General features: G+C 44.5%; 1 protein-coding gene across 1 annotated transcript in view; it reads left to right on the top strand.

Moving 5' to 3' along the window:
• The first annotated feature begins 2,393 nt into the window (after positions 1–2,393).
• The window catches only part of sema3e (sema domain, immunoglobulin domain (Ig), short basic domain, secreted, (semaphorin) 3E), a 45,900-nt gene continuing 23,610 nt past the window's right edge, over positions 2,394–24,683 (top strand). The window contains 4 exon segments of the mRNA XM_042110176.1: positions 2,394–3,502; positions 21,588–21,748; positions 23,483–23,542; positions 23,897–24,016. Coding sequence (XP_041966110.1) covers positions 3,406–3,502; positions 21,588–21,748; positions 23,483–23,542; positions 23,897–24,016 — 438 coding nt within the window. The 5' untranslated portion in view covers positions 2,394–3,405.

Here is a 24,683-nt window from a genome sequence, read left to right as displayed (position 1 = left end):
TCCGGAGACTTCTTCTTATTATTATTTTTCTTTTTACCTTTTTGTGCACGCTATTCAGCCCAAACCGCTTAACGTACAAATTTGGTTCAAACACCGTTCCGTAGATTTTCCAAGGCTTTTACCGTCCTATCCATTTTTCATTTTTGAGAAGTTAATACTTTTTGAGATATTTGTAATTAAAAGTGTATTTTTCCCCCATAGACTTGAATGGGGGCTGTGATGCCATAATAGAGCCAGCTGCGCTCGTTAAGTAGTTCTCAGAACAGTTCCCAGGCTAATCAGAACACTGGCACAGGTGTCACCTGTGAGAAATCCAACTGTCTTAGCTTCTAAGCATACAATCTAGCTCTACCTGAACTACACATCCTGTTAAAGTGTTTCCTGTTTGTCAAAATAAAAGTCCCAGCCATATCTCATGCATTCAGCATTATATCTCCAGAACGGCTTGATGTACATGCTTCAAATTTGGTTTGAGTGTTTTTATGGACTCAAAGGTGAAGTGAGTTGATGTTGGAGGTTGAAGGTCAAATGTCAAGGTCAAAAACACCTTGAGTGTGATATCTCAAGAATGCCATGTCACACAAGATTCAAATTTGGTTACTCTAAAAGCACCTTTGCAGGTATCACAATTACCCTACCAACCAGCTAGCAGCAAGCTCAACAGCCCCACCAACACCCTAACCAGCAGATTGCATCCCCTCGTGTAATTCCTCGGAATTGCATTTCTAGTCTTTATCTGAGATTAGATGTGCTATATATACTACATATAGTATCACAATTGATCATAGTATGGCATGTAGCATAGGCCATAGCAATGCCAGTGTAATGCAATATGATTTCCCTCATATTCTTTCAATAAAGACACATGCAGAATACATCTCCATGCAGTAATTCTTAAGAAATAACAAAATACTGTATTTGATAACAAGCGTTTCGTTTTAAGAAAAGCTAAACAGCAAGACCTGATACCAGATGACTTAAGCAGGTTGACTGAATAAGCATGAGGTCACTGTGAGATTTGATTAGCATTCAAATTTAAGTAAGGTCGTCTGTTCAGAAAAAAAAAAAACACTTCTCCTGCCGGTTTGTCATTGGAAACCATAGCTCCAGCTGCTACACAAATGGACAGTTACATAAACGTAACTCTATCGAAACCGGCATCACGCCAAATCACAGTCAGACGTTGATAACATCCAACTCTCTTTTTCTTCCTTTTCTTCTTCTTCTTCTTCTTCTACTTCTTCTTTGTTGTTCTATTTTAGGGAGAGCCAAAGGCGTGCTGATTACATTTACCGTCGGTCTGGAGGGCATATGCACTCTGGTGGGTGACTGTGCCTCGGGGAGCGTGCCTTACTCTGATTTCACAGGGGCGCATCCGAGAGTGCTCCGCGGAGAGATGAAAGGAACACATGAATCACCGGCAGACCGCGTAAGGGAGTGGAGAGGTGGGGTGAGTGCGAGTGATACGTTGCTTGGAACAATAGCCTCCGGTAAACTTAGCGGGGCCTGTACAGTGATGGAGCCGGCGCGAGTCAATAAGACCACAGCAGCGGTTACCAGGTATGCTGCCACGGCTCCGAAACTGACCTCAGAACAGATGGGGTTTGAGAAAATAAATACTACGTCAGGCTTTTTCTTTAGGCTGAGAGGATGCCCTGAGGAGTTTTGTGTGCCTCTCCGTCTTCTTCCCTCTCTCCTCTCCTCTCTCTCTTGCCTCTCTCTTTTTCACACATATACAGATACTCTGCCCATGTCTCAAGGTCAGAAAGACATAAATACACACAGACAGACACACACACACACACACACACACACACACATATACAGTACACACAGTCTGATGAAGTCTGATAAAAAAACAAACAAACAGCTAAAACAGCTTAATTTTAAATGAAGTCCTACTGAATGTACCTCGATTTCCTGAATGTGCCTTGATGATATTTAAATAGCCTCCATGAATATAATTTTAACTTATTTATAACAGCCATCCAAACAAATTTACTGTGTGTTGACATTAACCTGCCACACATTCCAGATGCACAGGGCTGGGCTCCTGGACAGACTCAGCCTAGCGAATGTATCAGGAAGTACTACACGATGAGACAAGGAGGACAGGCAGAGAAAATGAAGAGAGTGGGGGTAGAGAGATAGTGACCAAGTCAGAGTGAGAACGAGAATGAGAGCATGTGGGTGGGGGGGGGGGGGGTGTTAGAAAAGAGGAGGAGGAGGAGGAGAGAGAAAGAGAGAGTGGGAGGAGGAGGAGAAGGAGGAGAGAGAAAGAGAGAGTGGGAGGAGGGTGAGGAGGAGGAGGAAGAGGAGGAGGGAAAATGAGTCTGGCTGCAGTCGGTGTAAGCAGCAGGGGAGGTGCGGGAATCGGCAGGGGAGAGGGAGGATCACTGAGTGGCACGTGGAGAGGCAGTATTTCATCAAGCCCAGGAGGGACACAGAGCCTCCCACTGAAGCACAGTGTGTGAGAGAGAGAGAGAGAGCAACAGAAAAAATATATTGAAGAATATATAGAAAAGAGAATAGGAACAAGAAGACATAGGAAAGAGTGGAAGGGAGGGAAAAAGAAAGGCATACAGACAGTGGGTGAAAAAGTGAGAGACAAGAAAGGGGAGTAGAAAGAGTGCGAGGGAGAGATATATTGCCTGCAGAAAGAGAGCAGCACAGAAAAAGACAGAAGGGACAGAGAAAGACAGAGAGAGAGCGAGAGAAAGAGAGAGAGAGAGAGAGAGAGAGAGAGAGAGAGAGAAAGAGCTTCTTTTTCATTAGCTGGGATGAACCAAGCCTTCAACTCTCCAACAGCGGCACATGATAGCTGACGCAAACAGACATACACAGACTCATTCACACTCACACACACTCTCTCACTCACACACTTTGACTTTCTGGAATGTATTTGCTGTCTGCCAGAGAGTGACGGGACCAGGCAGCCAGAGCTGATTCACCACTGCTCAGTGTTAACAGAACTCCGGACAATAGCTGGAAAAAGAGAGAGCTTCACTCGGCAGCAGCTTCATACAGATGCAGTGACAACTTACCACACACACACACACACACACAAACACACACAACACACACACTCACACACAACACATACACACACCATTCAGGGCTTCCAAGTATCCTTGAGAGGCAGAGGGCAGTGCTGGACGGAGGAGCATGCTGTGAAAAGGATCTTTCCTCTCCTCCACTGGTGATGATGATGAGAGAAACACAGCCCGGGCGGCTCAACTTGGATCACTGACACTTGGCGGCCAGACTGAGCGGGCGTCCCCGTGTCCAAGGGCTTTAGAGAGTGTGAGAGTGAGCCGAGTGTGAGTGTGTCTGTGTGTGTGTGTACACACGTGCACGTGTGTGTGTGTGTATGTGTACGAGAGAGCTTGGAGCGTCGAAGTGAAGATGCTGGCGATCATTTTTCTCCTGCTTGCCGCCTCAGGATGGAACCTGATCCAGGCGACGAAGAGTGTCCACCCCCGGCTACGGCTCTCCTACAAAGGTAAGGCAACAGGTGTGTGTGTGTGTGTGTGTGTGTCTGTGTCTGCGTGTTTGCCTTTGTCTTTATCTTTGTACATGAATCTAATAAGACAATATTGTGATGCTAATCAGAAAATATTGTTCTGTGCAATACATTAAGTATAAATCCATTACTTTCAGCAGAGTTGCAAAACCAATATTTAATTTGGATATGTTAATAAGTGATCCTTTCTGAACTGCCAGGTAGTTAATTAAATCTTTGAGAGTTTGCAGACAGGCAAAAAATACTGGAGTTTGGAAATGCATCAGTGCAATAATATTTCAGAAATGCGATATTCAGCAGCTTTCCGCAGAGGTGACTCTAAGCCCTGTGCCAAGAATAATTACTTGGGTGAATAGCTTCTAATGCAAAGCTTCCACCGAGCTGTGCAGTGCACAGGCCAATGCATGCTGAATAGATTAACCAGTGATCACACTTCGGCAGATTTCTGCATACTTTCTTGTGCCATGTCACATTTGATTTCCTGCTAAGCTTCTTCAGACAGGTGTATCGTGAATAATGTGGTTCAAAGACTTCTCTTGAATCAGGGTTGGGTTGTTTTTTTAACATAAATGTACAAACATACCTTTTTGATTTAGTGGCTGTCTTGTTCAGACAGGTTGGTTGCGGCTATCTTTAGCTGCCGACGCTGACACAGTTGTATCAGTGATGGCTTTCATCTGATGGAAGTCAATTCACACTCTATTAAGATTCTTATCTAGTGCTGGTCATGTGTTTGTGATAGTCGACTCTTTGCTCTCCGCAGAGAGTGTGATGTGGAAGATCTGTTAGTGTTTGACTGTCTGTTTTTTTCCCCTCAGTCTCTCTTATGTGGTCTCTGTCCATCAGAAACCATGAAAGTCTGTTTCTGTTTTTGTCCTCCAAGAGAAAAAAAAACACTCCCCCCTCTTTCGCTGTGTGATTATTATTGGGTCGATCTATTGACAATTGTCACCATGCTGTAGTGATCTTGTCAGGCTCACCAGGATTACACTCTTATTTTTCTGTTTTCGCCCTGCTTACTATGGTGGCTGAGTTTCTACAATGTGGTTTTCTTTTAGAAGATAGTGGTTCATTGCAAGAATGTCAAACAGCCGGGCTGTTATGGAGGCGTCTCACTTGGATGTTTATAGAGGATCGTCGGGGCAAGATGAGGGCTTCCCTTTGTAGAGGTCTGCTCTGTAAACAGCTGTGTTGCTCTTCTGATTGGCTCACTGTGACAACAAAGTCATATAAAAATCCACACCAAAGTCAACCAGCCGTAGTTGAAAATGCGCCTGGAATGTTCACGCCTTGCAAAGGTCTTAAAAAAACACCAAGAGGGGTCGAGGGAAAAGAGCACCTTTATCTTTTATCTAACAGTACTCTATATTTACATCATATGTCAGTAAATGTAAATCTCTGTTGACGTTTCTGAGTTAAGACATTGTTTTACTGTGTGCTTGAGCAGTGCAAAGGTAAATGTTGAGAGGCAGAGGTCATCCATAAAGCATGCTCTGGTCATTCTAATGCAGTGGGCTGTGATTTAAGCCCAGTGAGCGCCGGGGTGCTCCCTCCTGTGTTTTTCAGGCCTCGGTGTGGAGCGGTGTGGAGCGGAGGGCTTCCCGCTCTCCCTCTGGCTAATTTAGTGGGGCTTACATTGCTGAGCGCCGCTGCTAGTTGTCACTGTTCGCCATTCCCCCCTCTGAAATATTTAAACAGCTCGAGCCCAGCGTGCCGCCGAGCGCCTCCAGAGCTAACCACATCAGTGAGAGTAATGAGCCTGACACGCAGGGGCTGTGATGAAGCAGCAGGGCTGCCGGGAGGACGAGTGTGTGTGTGTGTGTGTGTGTGTGTGTGTGTGTGTGTGTGTGTGTGAGAGAGAGAGAGAGTGTGTGTGTGTGTGTGTGAGAGAGAGAGTGTGTGTATGTGTGTGAGAGAGAGAGACAGAGAATGTGTGTGTGTGTGTGTGTGTGTGTGTGTGTGTGTGTGTGTGTGTGTGTGTGTGTGTGTGAGAGAGAGAGAGAGAGAGAGAGAGAGAGAGTGTGTGTGTGTGTGTGTATGCATGAATATGTTTGTACAGTATATCTGTGTGTGTTTTCATGACTGACACCCTCTGAATGCAACCCGGGTTGGAAAAAGGCCTTAGGCACCAAGAAAACTTTGCAATATGTGGTTTTTAAGCCACCCCATCCCCCGCCCCCTCCACCAACACCATCTCTTGGGCCCCTCCGACCTGATCCATCCATCTCCATTTATCACCCCTTTTCTACATTTTTTCTCACAATGACTTTTGACCTCTATTTTCTTTCAATTTCACACCTCCAGTCTGTCTTTGTCTCTCTTGTTTCTCTCTCTCTCTCTCTCTCTCTCTCTCTCTCTCTCTTATCTACCTGTCTTGTTCTCGTTCCAACCCGCGCACCACTTTTGCGTGTCAAGACTAATATGGCCACAGTCCACCAGGTGGTTGAGTCAAGCACGCTTCTCTGGAATCCCATCATTGAGGTATGAGAGGCATTCAGGCTATTGCATATCATCTCTTCCTCTCTCTCTCTCTCCTTCCAAGTGTGCTCCCCTCTATCCAGCCCCATAGCAGGCACAACTACAGCACATTTATGTATGTGTATGTGTGTGTGTGTGTGTGTGTGTGTGTGTGTGTGTGTGTGTGGTGTGTGGGGGGGGGGGGGGTTATAGGCATTCACTAGAGCCTTGAGGCAGGACAAGATGGCAGGACCTTCGTTTCCCCCCTGGCAGACTTTAATAAGTCCCCAATTATGTTTGGTGTAAAAACGCGGGGTGGGGGGGGGTGGGGGGTAATTTAAAACGAGGGCTTCGCCCCTCCTCTGTGCGAGCGAGCGGTCCAGAGGTTTTGGAGGTTCTCATTTCGGGCTGAGCTCTGCCTTTGTGAGTCAGCTTTGGAACAACATGTGGCAACCTGTGAGCATTGTTGCAAATTAGCCCCATCGGAAGAGAGTACGGATCCACCCAGTGTCAGCCCGCCTCACAGGCCAAATTAATGAACCCCCGCAGTCAGCGCATACCTGCGTTAGCCCGTGCATGAGGAAACCTCACTGCTCTGTTTTGCATGTTACCAGGGAATCTCTACTGTATTTACTCTCTATGGCAATGGACTATGTGGATCCTGTGGGATACATAATATGGGCGTAGTGGTTTTCTTCATTTCAACCAATGAATAATAAGCTTTAATCCTGTACAAACAGGACTTTGGGAGTTTGAGAGCGGCACAAATACATCCCTCTGATCTAACCAGTCACTGGAATGGATCCCAAAGCCTGGCACAGTTAGAGGAAGCCATTTGGAAAATCTGACTTTACATCAGAAGACACTGGCATATGTGCCTCTGTGGCGCAGTAAAGCCGAGAAGGGAATTCTGAGACGAGCCCTTAAAATTGCTTTATGGGAACATAATAACTGCAGTTTAGCACTAATCTCAGCCCAATCAAATGTAAACCCGTGGATCGCGTGGGTCAGTCTATGTGATTGTAAGGGTTTACCCCTCACATTGCAGTGGGTCTGGCGCGTGACCTCTCGCCTATGAAATCTGACATCAATATATAGCCAAAGAATCTTCTTTTCAACACCGCCATATGTTGGTCTTAAGTTGAAAGGATGTCCCATCATTCCAGTTATAAGGGCATTGAGTTCATTTGTCTTATTATTAAAGGAGAGACAATGTAGCCAGCAGACAGAACTGCAAAGCTGATGACAGCAAAATAGGTTATTACCTGTTTTTCATCATAACTTTTTTGTGGTGCTCTGAAATGGATAATTTCAATTGGCTTGGCTTCTCTGATTCACACATTTGCAAAGTCTAAATAACATTAATTACTGACAAAGGTGCTGTTAGTAGAGTCCCACCGCACCCACTTAATTGATCATCGCAAAGAAAACAGTCTGGAGCTGGAGATTGTTAAATATAACGCTGAAAGCTGGAATCATCACGGCCAAACAGTCTGGACCTGACGCCCCAGCTCACTGGGAAAAATGCTCTGGGTGGGAGAAAATCAACAGTCCATCAGAAAGGCATGAAAATTGTCTGCTTCAGTTTCTCAGAAATTACGCATGGAGGCAGGCGGGCAGGCAGAGAGGACAAAAATCTAGCTTGAAGTCCGCTTGGAGGAATTCTCCAGAAAACCATATAGACATGGCCTGGATTCACTTAGCTGCCTATTGCTGTTGTAATTAGGCCAACTGGCCACAGAGAGAGTGAGAGAGTGGAAGAGTGTGTGAGAGATTAGCTCTCTCTTAGCTGTATGTGTGTGTGTGTGTGTGTGTGTGTGTGTGTGTGTGTGTGTGTGTATGTGTGTGTGTGTTTCTGTGTGTGTGTGTGTGTGTGTGTGTGGTGGGTTCTGGGCAGTGGGGCATCTACTGAAACAGGTTGATGACATGATCCCCACAAAATGTGTATTTATCCAAAAGTTAAATCAGTTCTAAAACTTTTCCAAACATTTTATCCCAAACACTTCCACCTGGCACCGGGAAAGCCGAGCCGTGTTGCGGGATGATGTCAGGCTGTTATGACAGAGCAGGACTCTCACTTATTACCTTGCGTAAATAAACTCTCCATCTTTGGCCCATTTGTGCCCGCCATTTACCTCTCAGGAAACAAAATTAAACACCAACCCCGCCAAGCGTCCTCCTGGGCTTTCAGTCTCTGTCGCTGCTACTTAAGAACAGTTTCACTTCTCCTACCCGCTTCTCCAAAATATCTCAAACACACTATACTTTTCTTCCAGGGGCCATTAATTTGAAAAAGAAAAAAAAGATTGAAAACACGGTTGAAGAAGTAGGCAATTTTGAATGTAAGGAGTTATTTCAGCATGCTTGCTCGGCTCAACATCAGCCTGTAGCAGATGCAAACTTTCATTAGGAGCTAAAACCTCCGAGTCCGTCATGCTGCATCTCTGGAGCCGACCTTTTCTTGTGGGAAGCGTCTACTAAGCACCTACTCCCACTGATAACACGTTATTACGCTGGCTGTTTTATCAGCACCAGAGGGTTAATACCACAAGATAGGGCAAGACAGAGAGAGGGGAGGGCGGACAAGGAACGTCAAAGAAGAGACAAAAAACAGGGAGCGATTTTCGGTTTAGTGTTTTGCGCTAGGAGCACGTGTGGGCAGAAAACCCTTCTTTTATTTCTTGTGTTTTGGCCTGCGTATGGAGGGGATGGGACAGTAGCAGTCAATGTAATTTCTCTGCTGGCTTTAAATGGGTTAGCTTTACTGCCTAACTGCAGTCTCACATTGCATGTAGGCTCAGGTAGTAATTACTAGCGTACAGAGCTGTAATTTTAAACCTGATGCTCAACAGAAGAAACAGCCCATCTACAGGGGTTATGGCCTTGAAATGATTTAGCTCAAGGTAAGTTATGTGAAAGATCTGTTAGGGGGAATGCCAGTCTGATGTGCCCTTTCTCCCATTTAACGTTTAATTTCAGTGTAATTGCAGGTTTCGCATAAACACTGATATTTCAAAACTGCCTGAGACCATAAAGACATCTCCTGGCATAATATCAAGCCCTACCTTATCTTTTCCCTGTTTGGTCTGAGCTAAAGCAAACTTAACTGTTCCAAGCTCAACATATACATGGTAGGCCTTGTCTTTGTGTGCAAGTCCATGCACTGTAAATTATATTCTGGTGACTCATTAGTTTACATACAAATCTATTACTGAACCAATCCTACAAATGAACAAATATAATTGTTCAGTTAATTGTTTTACAACCATTCTGACCTTTTTAAATGAGGGAAGGCATAGAGACAGAAATGCTTGACCCCCTATTGAGCTCTCTCTCTATTTTTCTCTTCTCTTGTCTGCCAGCCTGTCTCAGTCTCTATCTCTCCCTCTCCATGGCAGCTGCTTCCTATTCCCCTCACATGGAACACAAAGCCGTCCGTTTACCCAGTAATCATCTAACTTCCTTTCCAATAGAACAGCTGAGGGGTCGCCGTGGCGACGATGCCAATGCCACAATCACCACCTATTCATAACCCCCCCCCCCCCCCCCCCACACACACACCCACCCACCTCCAACCGCCAACATCTCCCGAGCCCCAGGACTCCAGTGTTACCTACGCGTTATCTAACCGTTTCGATCACTGCAGCGGCACGAAGAGAGGAGAGAGAGAGAGGAGAAGAGAGAGGTATCGAGCTCTGAGGGTATCAGAGAGGAACACTTTGTGCTCGGAGCAAATGAATGTTCCTCATTAGACCCCTGAAACCTCTAATCTGCTGGGGAACAATACTGCCTAACATGGGCCCCGGCTGGCGCAAACACAAGCTCGATTCACATGGACCAGTGATGAGCAACCACATGCAAAGGCACATAATCCTCGCCTCCTGGTCTGGGCACCGCGGCTTAGGGGCAGAGCCGGGTGGCGGTGAAATTTGGATCTGCTTCATGGGTGGCTGGCTTTTATGAGCTTTACCAAAAGGCCACCTGATGACCTCAACAGGTCTCAATTGGCCTCCTTAATTATTAAACCATTCGTGAATATAATGGATTAGTATATAAGCCAATCATTTAAGGCAGTAGTAGCAGCAGTAGTAGTAGCAGTAGTAGTGATAGTAGTAGTAGTAGTAGCAGCAGTAGTAGTAGTAGTAGTAGCAGTAGTAGTGATAGTAGTAGTAGTAGTAGCAGTAGTAGTAGTAGTAGTAGCAGTAGTAGTGATAGTAGTAGTAGTAGTAGCAGTAGTAGTAGTAGTAATAGAGTAGTAATAGAAGTACTTAAGTTCTGGGTAACACTTTACTTGACGGGTGAGTTCATAACACATTCATAGCAGCTATCATAAACTGCACATAAAGCATGCATGACTGTTTCATGAGACATGACTCAACATTCATACCAAACCTCTCATGAATGTGGAAGACAGAACGACGTGAGCTTGTCAAAATAAAAGTCGCAAACGTTTTTGGTCTAAACCTCTTACCTTATCGCGTCACTTCTGAGTCAATGGGCTACTCCAGTGCCAAAAAGACAGAACATGGTCAAGCAAATAATTTTTGTTTCATAAAAATGTATTTGTTTTATGATGTAACCTTTGCAGATGATTTCTCATTTTTTGCTACTGGCAATGTCCAACTGTTCCAGGTTACACAAATACGGGTCTGCTGAATGTAGGCTAGTTTACCTCCTAGTGTTAAAGGAGAATTCCGGTGTGATATTGACCTAAAGTGTATCAAAACATGATACCGAGTGTGAACGTATGTCTCATAGCCCATCTCGGCTTGTCCCCTGCACTCCAAAATCTGGCGCTAGTTAGCCGATGCTACCAACATCTTTTTCAATAGTGGTGCTTCGGCATCGGGCTAGCCATGCAAATAAATCACTGTTTTACACCCATTTACGAGGCTCAATGTATCTCCACACTTCATTGGTAGACTTCTGAGGGCCCTGACATTTAAAACGAGACATTGAGAACTTTGAAAAAGCACTGGTAGTTTACTTACAAGACGATTTATACAGACAGTATCTTCACGAAGTTTAGCGTTTGCAGCCATCTTGAATTTAGTCACGATAAGTCGAGCAACGAGTAAGAATGAACAGCTATGATAAGGGATCAGATTCCAAAAATAATTCAGTGGAAATGCATGGATTCCAGTTGCTGCTACTGGAAGAAACTGGAATCCATGCATTTCCACTGAATTATTTTTGGAATCTGATCCCTTATCATACCTGTTCATTCTTACTCGTTGCTCGACTTATCGTGACTAAATTCAAGATGGCTGCAAACGTTAAACTTCGTGAAGATACTGTCTGTATAAATCGTCTTGTAAGTGAACTACCAGTGCTTTTTCAAAGTTCTCAATGTCTCGTTTTAAATGTCAGGGCCCTAGGAAGTCTACCAATGAAGTGTGGAGATACATTGAGCCTCGTAAATGGGTGTAAAACAGTGATTTATTTGCATGGCTAGCCCGATGCCGAAGCACCACTACTGAAAAAGTTGTTGGTAGCATCGGCTAACTAGCGCCAGATTTTGGAGTGCAGGGGACAAGTCAGATGGGCTATGAGACATACGTTCACACTCGGTATCATGTTTCAATACACTTTAGGTCAATATCACACCGGAATTCTCCTTTAAACTCAGTGATTACGCATACTTCACAACTTGTATAGTAAAGTGACATTTGATGTAGACTTCATAAGATATTCATGAAATATGTACAAAGGCTGGAGAGATTAAATTAATGGTAACCATGTTACACAAATACGATGTTGGACTTTTATTTTGACAAGTTGTCATCGTTCTGTCTTCCACATTCATGAAAGGTTTGGTATGAATGTTGAGTCATGTCTCATGAAACAGTAATGAATGCTTTATGTTTTTTTTATGACAGCTGCTATGAATGTGTTATGAACTCACCCGTCAAGTAAAGTGTTACCAAGTTCTCTTTAGCTAATGTATAACCTTTTTTAGCATGACTGTTTTCTGCTGCTGCTGTTTTCCACTCTTTATTCTCCCTGTTGTTTCTCTCCTTTTCTTTCCATAACAAGCTCATCTAGAGAAGTGTTCCATCTCTCTTTGTTCAGCTGCTTAAACGTTTATACTGTACCTTCTAAAAATCACTATCATTTGTGCTTTCTTTCTGCCTCTCTTTGTCCGTCTCTGTCATTATCAGCAGTTCCTGTTTTCTCTGTTCCTGTTTTCTGAGATTAGTGTGGTTTCCATTGATAATGTGACATCATTGACAAACCCGATTCAAAGCTTTGCTAATGTTACTGTAATTGCTTTTTGTCTGGCAAACATCTTGAGAGGAAAACAGACAATGAAGGATCTACCATATATGTTCTTCATCCAATTTCTTTGGTGATGTCTGTTGTCCCTCCATCCAGTGTCATAACTGTTCAAATGCTAAAGGCAACAGAAGCCTGATACAGGAATGCAGTGGTTGTATAATGCTGGCACATCCAAGTTTATTATTGAAAACACTTAAATTTACATTCATATTGACTTTATTTTTCATCCCTCTCCCTCTATATCTCTCTATCTATCTTCCTGTTCTATTGAGTGCCTCCACACAGTATAACGCTGTACATTTTTTTTCTCATTATAAAAACAATCCCAGCGTCCCTGCAGTCAAGGTTAAATTGGCGATTAAAGAGTTTATTTTTATTTTACGGGGCTAAATCTCCCTTGGCATCTTTCAACACATCAATAGCAAGTGTTGAAAGTGACCCCTTTTTCCCACTCTCTCCCATTCTTGTTTGAAGTGCAGTTTCAGTAGACCATGATCTCTCTTTGTAACATTTGTTTGGAATATAACAGATCTCTATGTGGCCTCTTAGAAGATGTTAAACACTTACATTAACCCATATGGGCAAATGATAGGGTGAGGAGATGTGGAAATCCCCTGTACTTCTCTTCTAAAAACACTGCTGGCTCAGTAATTGCCAAGAAGAGCCCCTTGATCCACTCTCATGGTCATTAGAAGAGAGAATGCCAGAGAGCTGTCAGAGGGATCAGACAACACTGATTTATGATGTGAAGTTTAATTTAAGGGAAATGATTGGGAGCTAAGTGGATGGATATTCAAATAAAAGCTTGCATGTGATATTGAGTTATTCAGTAAATTCATCTTGAGATTTTGTTTTCAGTTTCATTTCAGTTATGGTCATTTTTCCTGTCTTTTGGCCTTTATTTCTGTTGTAGCAAAACATAACTAATGCATGTTGAGTGTTTCATAAGACACTAATGGGAAAAATACAAAAATGGTGAAAAGTATCTGAAAGGTCGTTCTCCCTCTGGCTTCTCTCCACTGGTGGCTTGAGCATGTGAAGTTGTTGTGAGAAGACTAGTTGCCTTGTGGGGCTTGCGGTTCTTGGGACTGGTGTTCCAGAGACACATCAGAGAAGACAGAGCCTCCTTCAGCACAGGCTCAGCAGGGCTGCGCCACATGGCAAGCCGGGTCCTGCAGCCGCTCATCTGTCTTACTGAACTCCTACTCTGCCACGCATTCCCTACCTGTTGCATCAGGACTTCCACCAACACACACACACACACACACACACACACACACACACACACACACACACACACACACACACACACACACACACATAGCAAATGCATTTATAATTTTTATATGAAACTAAACTGTGTGTGTGTGTGTGTGTGTGTGTGTGTGTGTGTGTGTGTGTGTGTGTGTGTGTGTGTGTGTGTGTGTGTGCGTGTTGGCATGGCTGTCTTCCTGTCATCCCCGTAGTCAGCATCCCGGTGTTGTTTTTTTAGGCAGGGGTTAATTGGAGTTTATCTTGTTCCCTCCGGGGGCATGCATGTGTTTGGCTTTCCTCTGCCCTGACAGAGGGTGAGGGTGGAGGAGCTGTCAGCCTGCATTAGCCCTCTGCATGATGGAGTTGGGGTGAAAGCCATTGCCAGAGAGATAGAGAGGGGTGGTGTGCGCTGATGGGGTGAGTGACCCATTGTCCACTTCCGTTTGACTGACAGCCCTCACTCACCAATCCTATCATGCAGAATCGACCAAGGCAGTAATTGAGGCAGTTTCATGGTTATTTTTTTATTCTGATCTACATGGCTGATGTGAGGGAGCGGTGAGCTGATGGAGCAGCTATGCTTTTTCCAGTTTGACGTGAGTGACAGCTGTCTCTCAGCAAACTCATGTCAGTGATGACTGAAGTCAAAGAGCCCTGCTTAGAACCTGGTTTAAAAGCCTGTTTAAAACCAAGATGAAGGACTTGGTTAAGACCTAGTTTTAGGGGAGAGGACAGAGAAAACCAGCCACCTTATGACAAGTAATTGTGTTATAACATTTATACATTTATAAATTAAAACACATATTCAAGTGGATTCTGGTTTCAGATGAAATGTTTGAAGTATAGAAAGTGGGAAAAAAAATCATTCCAACTGCTGCGTTTGAGCATGCATCGTCTGTAGACAGTGCCTTCCATCACGTTGTAGTTTTTCCATCAGGGTGTTTGCTGTGGGAGTCGGTTTCGCCTCACTGACACGCCCCAGGCCCTTGTAATATCTCGCATCTGACGTCCTTTATCTGCACACACCGTAACGAGAAGACAAAACACGGCCCGGTGGAACTCCATCTGTGACCAAAGGCAAGGTGTGCTCAGGAGACACTGAGACACTGAGGTAGGGCTACGCCGAGCGCCACTGACAATCATTCCAGATGTTCTCCGGAAAGTTTTTGTTTCCAAAGTTAATGAAATGAATCGAAACGAAGCTACGGCAGCACAAAGCCACACTGGCTTGAAATCAAAGATTACCTCCATGCCAGCTGTCAAACCACAACAGATAGTTGATCTCATTACCTGCAATTAGCTTTGGTGGAATGTCTCTGACATGGTGGTCCCCATGCTAAAATAAACAAAGTTGCTTTTACTCCCTTTTAATCACATGTCGATTAAAAAAAAAACAATCTCCCGAATCCAGGTGAATGAGGTGTGTATCCAACATGCACTGCTAAGGAAGGAAATCACGCCTGTCTGACTCCAAGGATTATGGGTAATTACAGGAACTGAATCCAGGCACTAACACAACAACCTTGAGCAGCCTCTGTGTATATCACACAGGCGAGACAGTGGAAAATAAACACAACTTTAATAAGACATCACATAAAATGGCTTCCACAGACAAATGTTGAGATGGAGACCATGTTGAGACTTTATATAATAGGAGTGAACTTCAGTGTTTTTTTTTATATAATTAGTTTTCCTTCCCACCCACATGAGTGTAGGATAGAAGTGGAAAGGCGGATGGTGGCCAGTCTTGTTGTTTCATTCGCTCGCAATCACCATGGGAACCGAGCAGCAGTGGAAAAAAAAGTGACAGCTCCATTTTGGCAAAAGAGCGGAATTCAAATGGCACACTTTAAAAAGGATAAATGTGGAAATGCCACAACGCATGCACCCACACACACACACACACACACACAAACACACACCACACAAACAATGCTGGAGGTCTTCGAACAGCACCAGACCCGACATCTCCACAAGGCCAATTAGACACAGGGACCCCCAGCCCAGGGATACTCCACTCCCTGTCAACCCACAGGAAGAGTATCCCGCTGGGGCTGCAGATCTGAAAGCAGGGCCTTCACCCCTCCAGACCCCAACCAACAGCAGGAGAGAGGGAGTGAGGCGCCAAAAACAGCTCACTAATCAGCGAGATCAGAAATGGGGGTGAACAATGTGGGTGGGTTTGCGAGTGTGCGAATACTGCAGGAGGCTCACGATCTGTTGATATGTTGGCTGTGACTTGGTGCGCCAACAGTTCAACAGCTTGACAGCCAGCCCTTAGTGTACAGTATGTATCCCATCTGTATCACACAAAGCTGCAAAACCACAGAAATAATTGCAATGCAAAGCTATTGTAAGAATTACGGTGCACTCATGTGGAAGCCTGCGTTGTACACAATGGAGTGAATTATGAATAATGGTGTGCTTGAAAGAATTATTTCACCCCATGCAATTATATGTCATATGAGACTATAATACATTTCTGTCATAGTCATAGAGTGCTCAGTAAGGGAGGTCAGTAAGGGAGTGACCTGGGCCCAATGAGGAGAACTGCTGTCTGGAGCAAGCATCACCTCTCTGCAGACAGGGCCTCAGCTCACATTTCATAAAGAACTGGCATAGTTTTATGTTAATGACAGGGGTTGCAGAGGTTAATCCACTCAACTTTCTACACTGTACACAATCTCCCAGTACCCACAGTGCTTATAGAAAGACCACAGGAAAATGAGAAGTGAGTTGGAATGATTGAACTTACAAATTAGGTAATGTGAAGACTTCTGCCTTCAGGCCAAGGGCTTGCTGTGGCTTCGGAAATGCTACATTTTTTTCATGTGAAGACAGACAACTGCCTTATGTTTAATTTGATATGGTTGGCATTGACTCCAACTCAGAAGCATCAACATTTGTGGGAAAAAAGGCATCCAAAACTTGGCATCAAACTTTTGTATTTGTAAAGTATTGTTGGTGATATTTGTGCTCTGATTTTGATTAAAAAAAAAGGAATTCTAAGGAAGACATGCAATCATGTGAAGACTGAGTCTCACAGAATCTGTCCTGAAAGATAAAAGAGAGCAAAAGATGAAAGCCCTGCCTTATCACTGACAGCCGATAGGCCTTCTGAACACTAGACAATCTAGCCCCATCTTCCCGGACATACTTACCGGGCTTTTCCGATCCCTCTTTAGGGAGATCCGGGGAGCTTTCCTGCCTTTTGGTCAAAAAGCGTCCTGTTTGTTGTGTATGTGTGTGTGTGTGTGTGTGTGTGTGTGTGTGTTTGTGTGTGTGTGGTTGTGTCTGTTTGTTGGGGAGTTGAGACAGAGATCTTGCATCTGGATGACTGGTCATTTTGTGGAGTGGTTCAACATAGAGAAATGCACCGAGGTCTGCTCCTCATGTGGACAGTGGCAACCAACACCGCTTGGACCTTGACCATCTCCGTTTACCGTACGACTTGGACCCAGCACGAGAAACAAAACTCCTCTTAAAAAGAACTCAGCCTAGACATGTTGACGGGCTGCCTCAAACAAACAGGCTGAGGGTATGTGTTACTCATTATAACAAACTGGGTCACAAAACGCACGAAACTCCCAAACGAATGGCATGAAATGTTTCAAAAGCATAATGTCAAAACAAACTGCAAGAAAAGAGCCCTCACTCAGGCTAACCCATGCTGAGTTCCATGCACTGTGGTTTAATGATAAAAGGCTTTGTTTGATATCACCCAGGGATTGCTCTTTGACCTCCCTATGCCCCTGGGAGAGTGGGGTGGGGTGGTGTTGGCTGGCTGGCGTGACCCTGGCCTTGGGTCAGAAGCCTGTAGCTGGGCTAAGCTGCTTCCAGAGCAGGGCTGGGTGGGTGTTGCTCTGGACCTGTGGTTTGGAGCTATGGCATTTCTCCTTGTTGACTCGTCCACTCTCTCCAACCGCACACTGTCCACACAAACACAAGCACACACTCCTCTATCCATCCCTCCAGCTGATTAATGGATGTTGTGCTTGATTTTGTACTATACAAAATGGACCTGAGAAAATCTCCAGTTAAGAAGAGGCCAAGGCAATCTGCTGGTGGAGAATTTGACTTATCTGGCTCAAATTATAGGGGTTTATTGAAACCATGAGGCCTCACAAACTGATGATGCCTTGCCACATGACAAAAGAGCTAATGGTCCCAAGAGAGGAGCAGTGCGTTTCACCAACATGAGCAAACAAAGCTAACTAAAGACTAATGACTTACTCTGTTTCCAATATTAATCATTATGGATGCAGCATAATTTAGGAAAAGAGGAACAGATATATGTGGATGGCAACACCATGTTTGCAAATAAAACAATCATGTGTAGCCTAACTTGTAAATTTCCAAACAAAAGTAAAAAAAAAAAAAACTAGCCGCTAACTAATTTATTGTTGTATGGATATGTTACACATAGGGGAACAAGGGACTGATTATTCAAATATTCAAAGCCATGAGTCATGAGTCAACTGTTATTTTTTCATCAGAGTCAACATAAAAGTATTATACAAGCTTTTAACATCTGGTTGCACATTCAAATGTGGCTTGTGATTAAGCTCAGTGTAAACCAGATATTCTCATCATCAGCTACTCACTCATGCTGGATTAATAACACATTACTGTGCAGCCAGTTACATCAAGTAACCATATCACTTTTTATCGTTTTACAAGCCCTCTCTGGTATTTGCTTTCCTTTGAATCCCCCCGGCCAGAGTTAAAATCGCTAGTGTTAGCTTAGCGTCCCCTTCATCAGTGTTGGCTGTTTTATTCATTTGTGTAATCGGATAAAGCTGAACGGCACACCTCTGGGCATGCAACAGTATCACCTCACCTCTGTTTTTTGTTCTCTCTTTTTAAACCGAACACTTAATTTAAGTGAGCCCCTCTCCAGGCAGTCCTGAGGTCAAAGAGGTCAGCACCTTTGTGGCGGGGGCGACTGTAATGTGTACCAGCTTTCTGCAAAAAAAAAAAAAAAAAAAGAAATCCCGCAAGCAGACTAGCCGTACCTGCGAACCTCCCACCGGTAGTTTCAAAGGCAGAGTTTGACTTCGACCTCGGCTCATTCATCATCCGAATGTGTGCGAAGCTTAAACATGTTAACCACCTCCTGAAATATTCAGCTAAGTGGTTTTAAAGCTTCTCAGGCAGTCGCTGATATTGGTGTTTTTGTGGTGTGGGGAGTACTCTCTCTCTCTCTCTCTCTCTCTCTCTCTCTCTCTCTCTCTCTCTCTCTCTCTCTCTCTCTCTCTACCTTCCGCCCGCCACCATGAGGTTGCGTTCCCATACAGTCCTATCAGCTGTTCACTGCTGTTTACGCTGATTAGGTAGTTACCCGTGACAACTGAATCTGGAATCTTGACTCTTTCCACCCGAGTAGCTTGCGGAGGCCTCCTCTGACGCAGTTCTGGTTGGTGCCGGGGCATCGGGGCTAAGCAGGAGCGCAGACGGGTTGCGTAAGTGTCGAGTGCTTTCTCAGGCGCCCCTTGGCCCTGATGCCACATTAGAAGCAGCTCGTAAAGATAATGGTGGGCATCCCCTATGCCAAGGTGCCACAGCCAGCCAGAGATTAAGGTCAGAGATAGGCGTCTGAGCGGTCTACCAGAGAAACATTTGTGTGTGTGTGTGTGTGTGTGTGTGTGTGTGTGTGTGTGTGTGTGTGTGTGTGTGTGTGTGTGTGTGTGTCTATGTGTCTGTATGTGTGTGTCTGTGTGTCTACTGTATGCATCTGTATCTGTGTGTGTGTGCCTGTCTGTCTCTGTGTCTACAGTACGTGTGAAGGTCTCTCTGTGTGTGTATTTGTCTGTCTGTCTGTCTCTTATTTCCTTTCACTGCTCTCTGTCATCGTTCAATCAGTGTCACCCTCTTTCGTCTCTCACTGCTTGCTCACTGTTAGCTGTTCCCACTCATTTTTCACCTCATTTTCTCTATGAATTTCTGTTTTTCTATCTTGTCTCTAACTCCATCACCTCTCTCCATCTCTCTTTCTCTCTCTCTCTCTCTCTCTCTCTCTCTCTCTCTCTCTCTCTCTCTCTCCCTCTAATCCTGCTTTTTCTCTCCCTCCATCCCTCCCTTTATCTCTCTGGGGACATCTCACAGCCAGAATCCCCTCCCTCCCTTTTGACTCCAGGCTGCCGGTGATCCTCTGAAATGACTAACCCAGCAGGAAGTAGCCTCTGGTGCCGCATGTGTGTGTGTGTGTGTGTGTGTGTGTGTGTGTGTGTGTGTGTGTGTGTGTGTGTGTGCCTGCCTGTGTCTGCACTTGGGGAAGTGAGGTATTCGGCCGCTATTGCCTGGCATAAGTGAACCTGGGGCTTTAGAAAATCACAAACACATTGAGAGGGAAAGGAGTGTTTCTGACCAGAGGGCCGCCTCACACTCGGAGGAAATGAGAGGGTCGCGACCAAATGGGCTCAAATGAGAGCCCTGCAGGGACGCGTGCACACACACACACACACACACACACACACACACACACACACACACACACACACACACAGACACAGACAGACACACACACAGACAGACATACTCACATGCACACAGACATGTACACATAGTCGGATAAAGACAAGGGTCACTTTATTCCATACAAACATACACACGTCCACAAAGGCACACATGAACTCTCTCTGTTGTCCCCCCGTTCAGGGAGAGGAAATTAAAGGGCCGTGTCCGAGACATCTTTATGTAGATGATGACATAGCCTTACCTTACCGTCAGTAAATGAAAGCGTTCGGTCACACACACATGTGGAGTACAGCTGGACTGTGGTAAATCTGGTCTTGTTTGGTTCAGATCTGCCTTTCTAATCTGGGCCACCTAAATGAGGACTTGAGGGACCGTGGTCCACAGGGGCTTTCGAGTGGCTATTTCCGTAATAAGGCCCAGCGTCAAGAGTCTGGTGGGTTTAGTCATTACCAGAGTCAGGTGTTTCACTTGCAAGCGAGCCATTGGAAATCCTCCTTAAGCACCTGAGTTATTAAAAATGAATCACTGTGTAAAATCTTCTGAGGCCCGAGACTGTGAACTGAAGTTGATCCACTTGTTTTAAGAGTCACAGGAGTCACCAGTGTAAGTGATACGAACTGTTACACTACATGAGGTCTTTCATTTGAGATGACATCATGCGACGGGAGGTGCTCGGTGATAAGTAAAGGACAGCGAGTCTGCAAATATTTCATGGTTCCTTTGCCCTTGATCTTACTGTGTGTGTGTGTTTGTGTGTGTGTATGTGTGTGTGTGTGTGTGTGTGTGTGTGTGTGTGTGTGTGTGTGTGTGTGTGTGAGTGAGAGAGAGAGAGAGAGAGAGAGAGAGAGAGAGAGAGAGAGAGAGCGAGATAGAGTAATTTATGGGATGTGTGGTACATTCGTAATGATACAAATGTTTTATATCATTGCTGCTGATACAGGCACATATATCATAGGTGACATCACACACACTCTCCTTTCAGCATGAATGACATCACTTTTTATCTCGTTCCAAGGGCATACATCACAGTAAACACTGCAATTAAAGGACGTACAGAGATGCTCTAGTTGATCAAAGTTTTGCTGAATATCTGAGATGTGGTGTTTCTTTAACAAACACTGTGCTTGACTGAAACATAATGACAAATAGAGAAAGCCATGGCCCACCGAATACTTTTTGGTTTTAACATACTTTGTATTGAGAAAGGCCCATTATTTCCCAGCAGTTTCACTATACTATCTGCCAGTTTTTTCATTTGTTTTGATGGACTTTTTTTCCCCTCTGAGTGTTGTACCATAGAAACACTGCTCAATTATAGTGATACAATTCCCATAAACAGAGGGGTTAAATGGTGACATAAGTGTCATGTTTAGTTTGCCATCTAGAGCAAGGGTCGCATTTGTCTATTTAAATATGTGCGGGAGTGAAGACCATGCCTTGCATAACACAAACATGGTACTCATTATCTCATAAACACATAAAGGATGCTGATTTATGGTAAGCGAAGTCAGAAAGTGAAATATCTAGTTTTACTATGACTATAAAATTGCATATTTTAACCTTTATCTCACCCCCCCCTCTCTCTCTTTCTGTGCAGAGCTATGTGAAATGAACAGAACATGGGTGTTCCAGGCCCCAGATGGATCCTTGCAGAAGCCCACCATGCTGCTGGATGAGTCCAAGGAGAGACTCTTTGTCGGGGGCAGAAACATCCTTTTTTCCCTAAGCCTGGAGAGGGTCAACACCAATCACAGCGAGGTGTGTGTGTGCTGTGTATGCATGTATATGTGTTTGTGTGCGAGTGTGTGTGTGTGTGTGTGTGTGTGTGTATGTGTGTGTGTGTGTGTGTGTGTGTGTGTGTGTGTGTGTGTGTGTGTGTGTGTGTGTGTGTGTGTGTGTGTGTGTGGTGTGCGTCTGCAGGTCTGTCATAGTGTGTTTTCATCCCTTAAGGTCAGAGGATGAGCGGAGCAGCAGTCGGGGGTGTGCACTCTGTATTTAGTGTTTCTGTTTGATTCTTCACACTTCTTTATTTGATTACTGGCAGCTCAACCCCCTAATCTCTGCTTATTCATCCAAACACATACCATCTGCATTCCCTGTTTAAACTAACACACACACACACACGCACACATACACACACACACACACACACACACACACAGACACACACACACACGCACACACACACGCACACACACACACACACACACACACACACACACACACACACACACACACACACACACTCTTCCAGATCACTAAATTGTGTTTAAATTTGGATCAAAGAAAGCTGATGGAACAGCTGATCATTCTGTCTCATTGCAAACATTCATCTCAATTACACAAAATAATAGGGAGCTCACAGCAACAACTCACTGTCAAACGCATTGGTAATGCAAATAGCCATCCATATCCTTTATCCAGTGCAGAGAGCAGACTTATTAGAGTCCATAATTATAGTGTCTTGAAATGTTAGACTGTGACTAACTTCAGTTTCCGAGCATGATGGCAGGAACAGAGATTATAATGGGTTTAACAGGTCAGGTTAATGTGATGTTTTCCATGCACACACAACATAGCTTAGATATGTGACCTCTGCTGTCATAAAGACATCGAGGGTGTTTATGAAGTACCAGACATATTCATAAACCAGACACTGCTGGTGACTAAAGACTTTGCTCCGGGTCAAGGGCTTTTTATGCCTCTGATTCCGGCACAAACATTGTTAAAATCTAAAGAATGACGTCAAACTGGAACATATGGCACTCGTGAAAAGTCTCTCTCGCTTCCCTGGGCTTAAGACACGGACAGGGATGGGGGATGATTGCATATGAGGTTATTGTATGACAAGAGCTGAGACTATGTATGGTTATGAGTCTGTGCAGAGTTTATGTCTGAACGCCTGTGATGCCTGAAGTTGTTGTAATTTTCTAAAAGTAGCGCACTGTTTCTAAAGTGCACTCTTGTGCTCTGATTTATAGAAACGCTCTCAGGCACGCACGCACACACACACACACACACACACACACACACACACACTCACACTCACTTACTAAGTCTTATATGTTCTCTACATGTTCACATGATCACATGATCATAATGATACATCAAGTACTGAACTGTTATATAGCTTGTACAACATGCTATTTGTTATGTTATGTTATGTTATGTTATGTTATGTTATGTTATGTTATGTTATGTTATATTATGTTATGTTATGTTATATTAACATACTTCAAAAGAACTGACAATAACATCTGTTTGTCAAAAGCTTGTTTAATGTAAATAGTCATGCCTTAATGCGTTTCACATCCGTTACTAAAACAGACCTTATTGTCTAATCTCAAGTCCAGTCAGCTGTTTACAGTAAGAGAGAACATAGAGATTTTCATAGAGCATTTACTTACATACTTTGATACATATGTATTAGCATAGTTACAGTATGTGTGGGTCTGTATGTTTATGAGTGTCATGTGTATGCTTGCCTCCCAGATTCACTGGGCCGTGTCTGATGATCAAGTGGAGGACTGCTTGAGGAAGGGACGAGAGAAGGTAGGCTCCTTGTTTAATTCGCTTAATCATCCTGACACCAAGATATATGGCCAAACAGTTTGCTGAAGCTACGTAGCTGTGGGCTGAATCTGCCTCTGGCACTGCCACCGACGTTGGGTAAAATGGATTAATGGTCTGGATTAAGTACAGGGCTCGACCTGTATAGAACTACAGCAAAATTCCTACAGTCAACAATTGGTTTAAAGATGGATGACTCATCCATAAAATTGTATGTCAGAAAAAATGATGGATACTCTCTCTCTCTCTCTCTCTCTCTTTCTCTCTCTTTCTCTCTCTTTCTCTCTCTCTAAAACTCCACCTCCCCTCACTTTCTCTCTCGCTCTATCTTTCCAGTCGGAGTGTGCCAACTACATCAAGCTGGTGCAGCAGCATGACAGTGCCCACCTGCTGGCCTGTGGGACTGGCGCTTTTAACCCCGTGTGCACCCACCTCAAGAAAGGACACTGGCACAAGGTGAGAGACCCCTAAGGGACACCTTACGACCCTACAGATAACAATGTCTCTCAGTGCTAATCTGAGTGAGTTGGATGGGTGTGAAGTCTGGCTATACTGACAGCATGCCCACGGGTGTAGCAGCTCCACAGAGATCGAGTTAATTCTCCTCACTACTGTATGCCCCTTTGTCGGAACTCAGCGGAGCGTGAAAGCGAACAGTACACCTGTGCATAACAGAGGTGCGCTGCCAACTGCTCACAGAGGTGGGCACCTGCCAGTTTTCATACAATGCCTCTTAATAAGGGATCTCGTGCAATATTACATGGAGTGCGTGTGTGAAGTGAACCCTAAATCATTTAGCTGGTTGTGTCCAGAGGGGGTGATCAGGGACTGTCACGGGCCAGCTCATGGGATGAAAGTGGCCCTCTCGGACGGCCATGCTCTCTGGGACTGATTATAGGACCTATGATGTGTGGTTGTGTGTGTGTGTGTGTGTGTGTGTGTGTGTGTGTTGTTGTTGTGCTGGGAAGTCTTGTTTTTGTCCAGAGAGGCATGCAGGGCCAGTGAGTCAGGGCTTAGGCTCTCGTGACATGTCCACTGAGTGGAGAGCTGGAATCCGCTAGTGTGTGTGTCTGCATTTGTGTGGAAAAGAGAGAAACACATTCTGCCACACTTCCTTTGTCTT

This window comes from Alosa sapidissima, chromosome 11 (assembly GCF_018492685.1).
Source record: "Alosa sapidissima isolate fAloSap1 chromosome 11, fAloSap1.pri, whole genome shotgun sequence".
NCBI classification, from domain to species: domain Eukaryota; kingdom Metazoa; phylum Chordata; class Actinopteri; order Clupeiformes; family Clupeidae; genus Alosa; species Alosa sapidissima.
The sequence above is the reverse complement of the archived record's forward strand: the minus strand, read 5'-3'. Positions and strand labels throughout refer to the sequence as shown.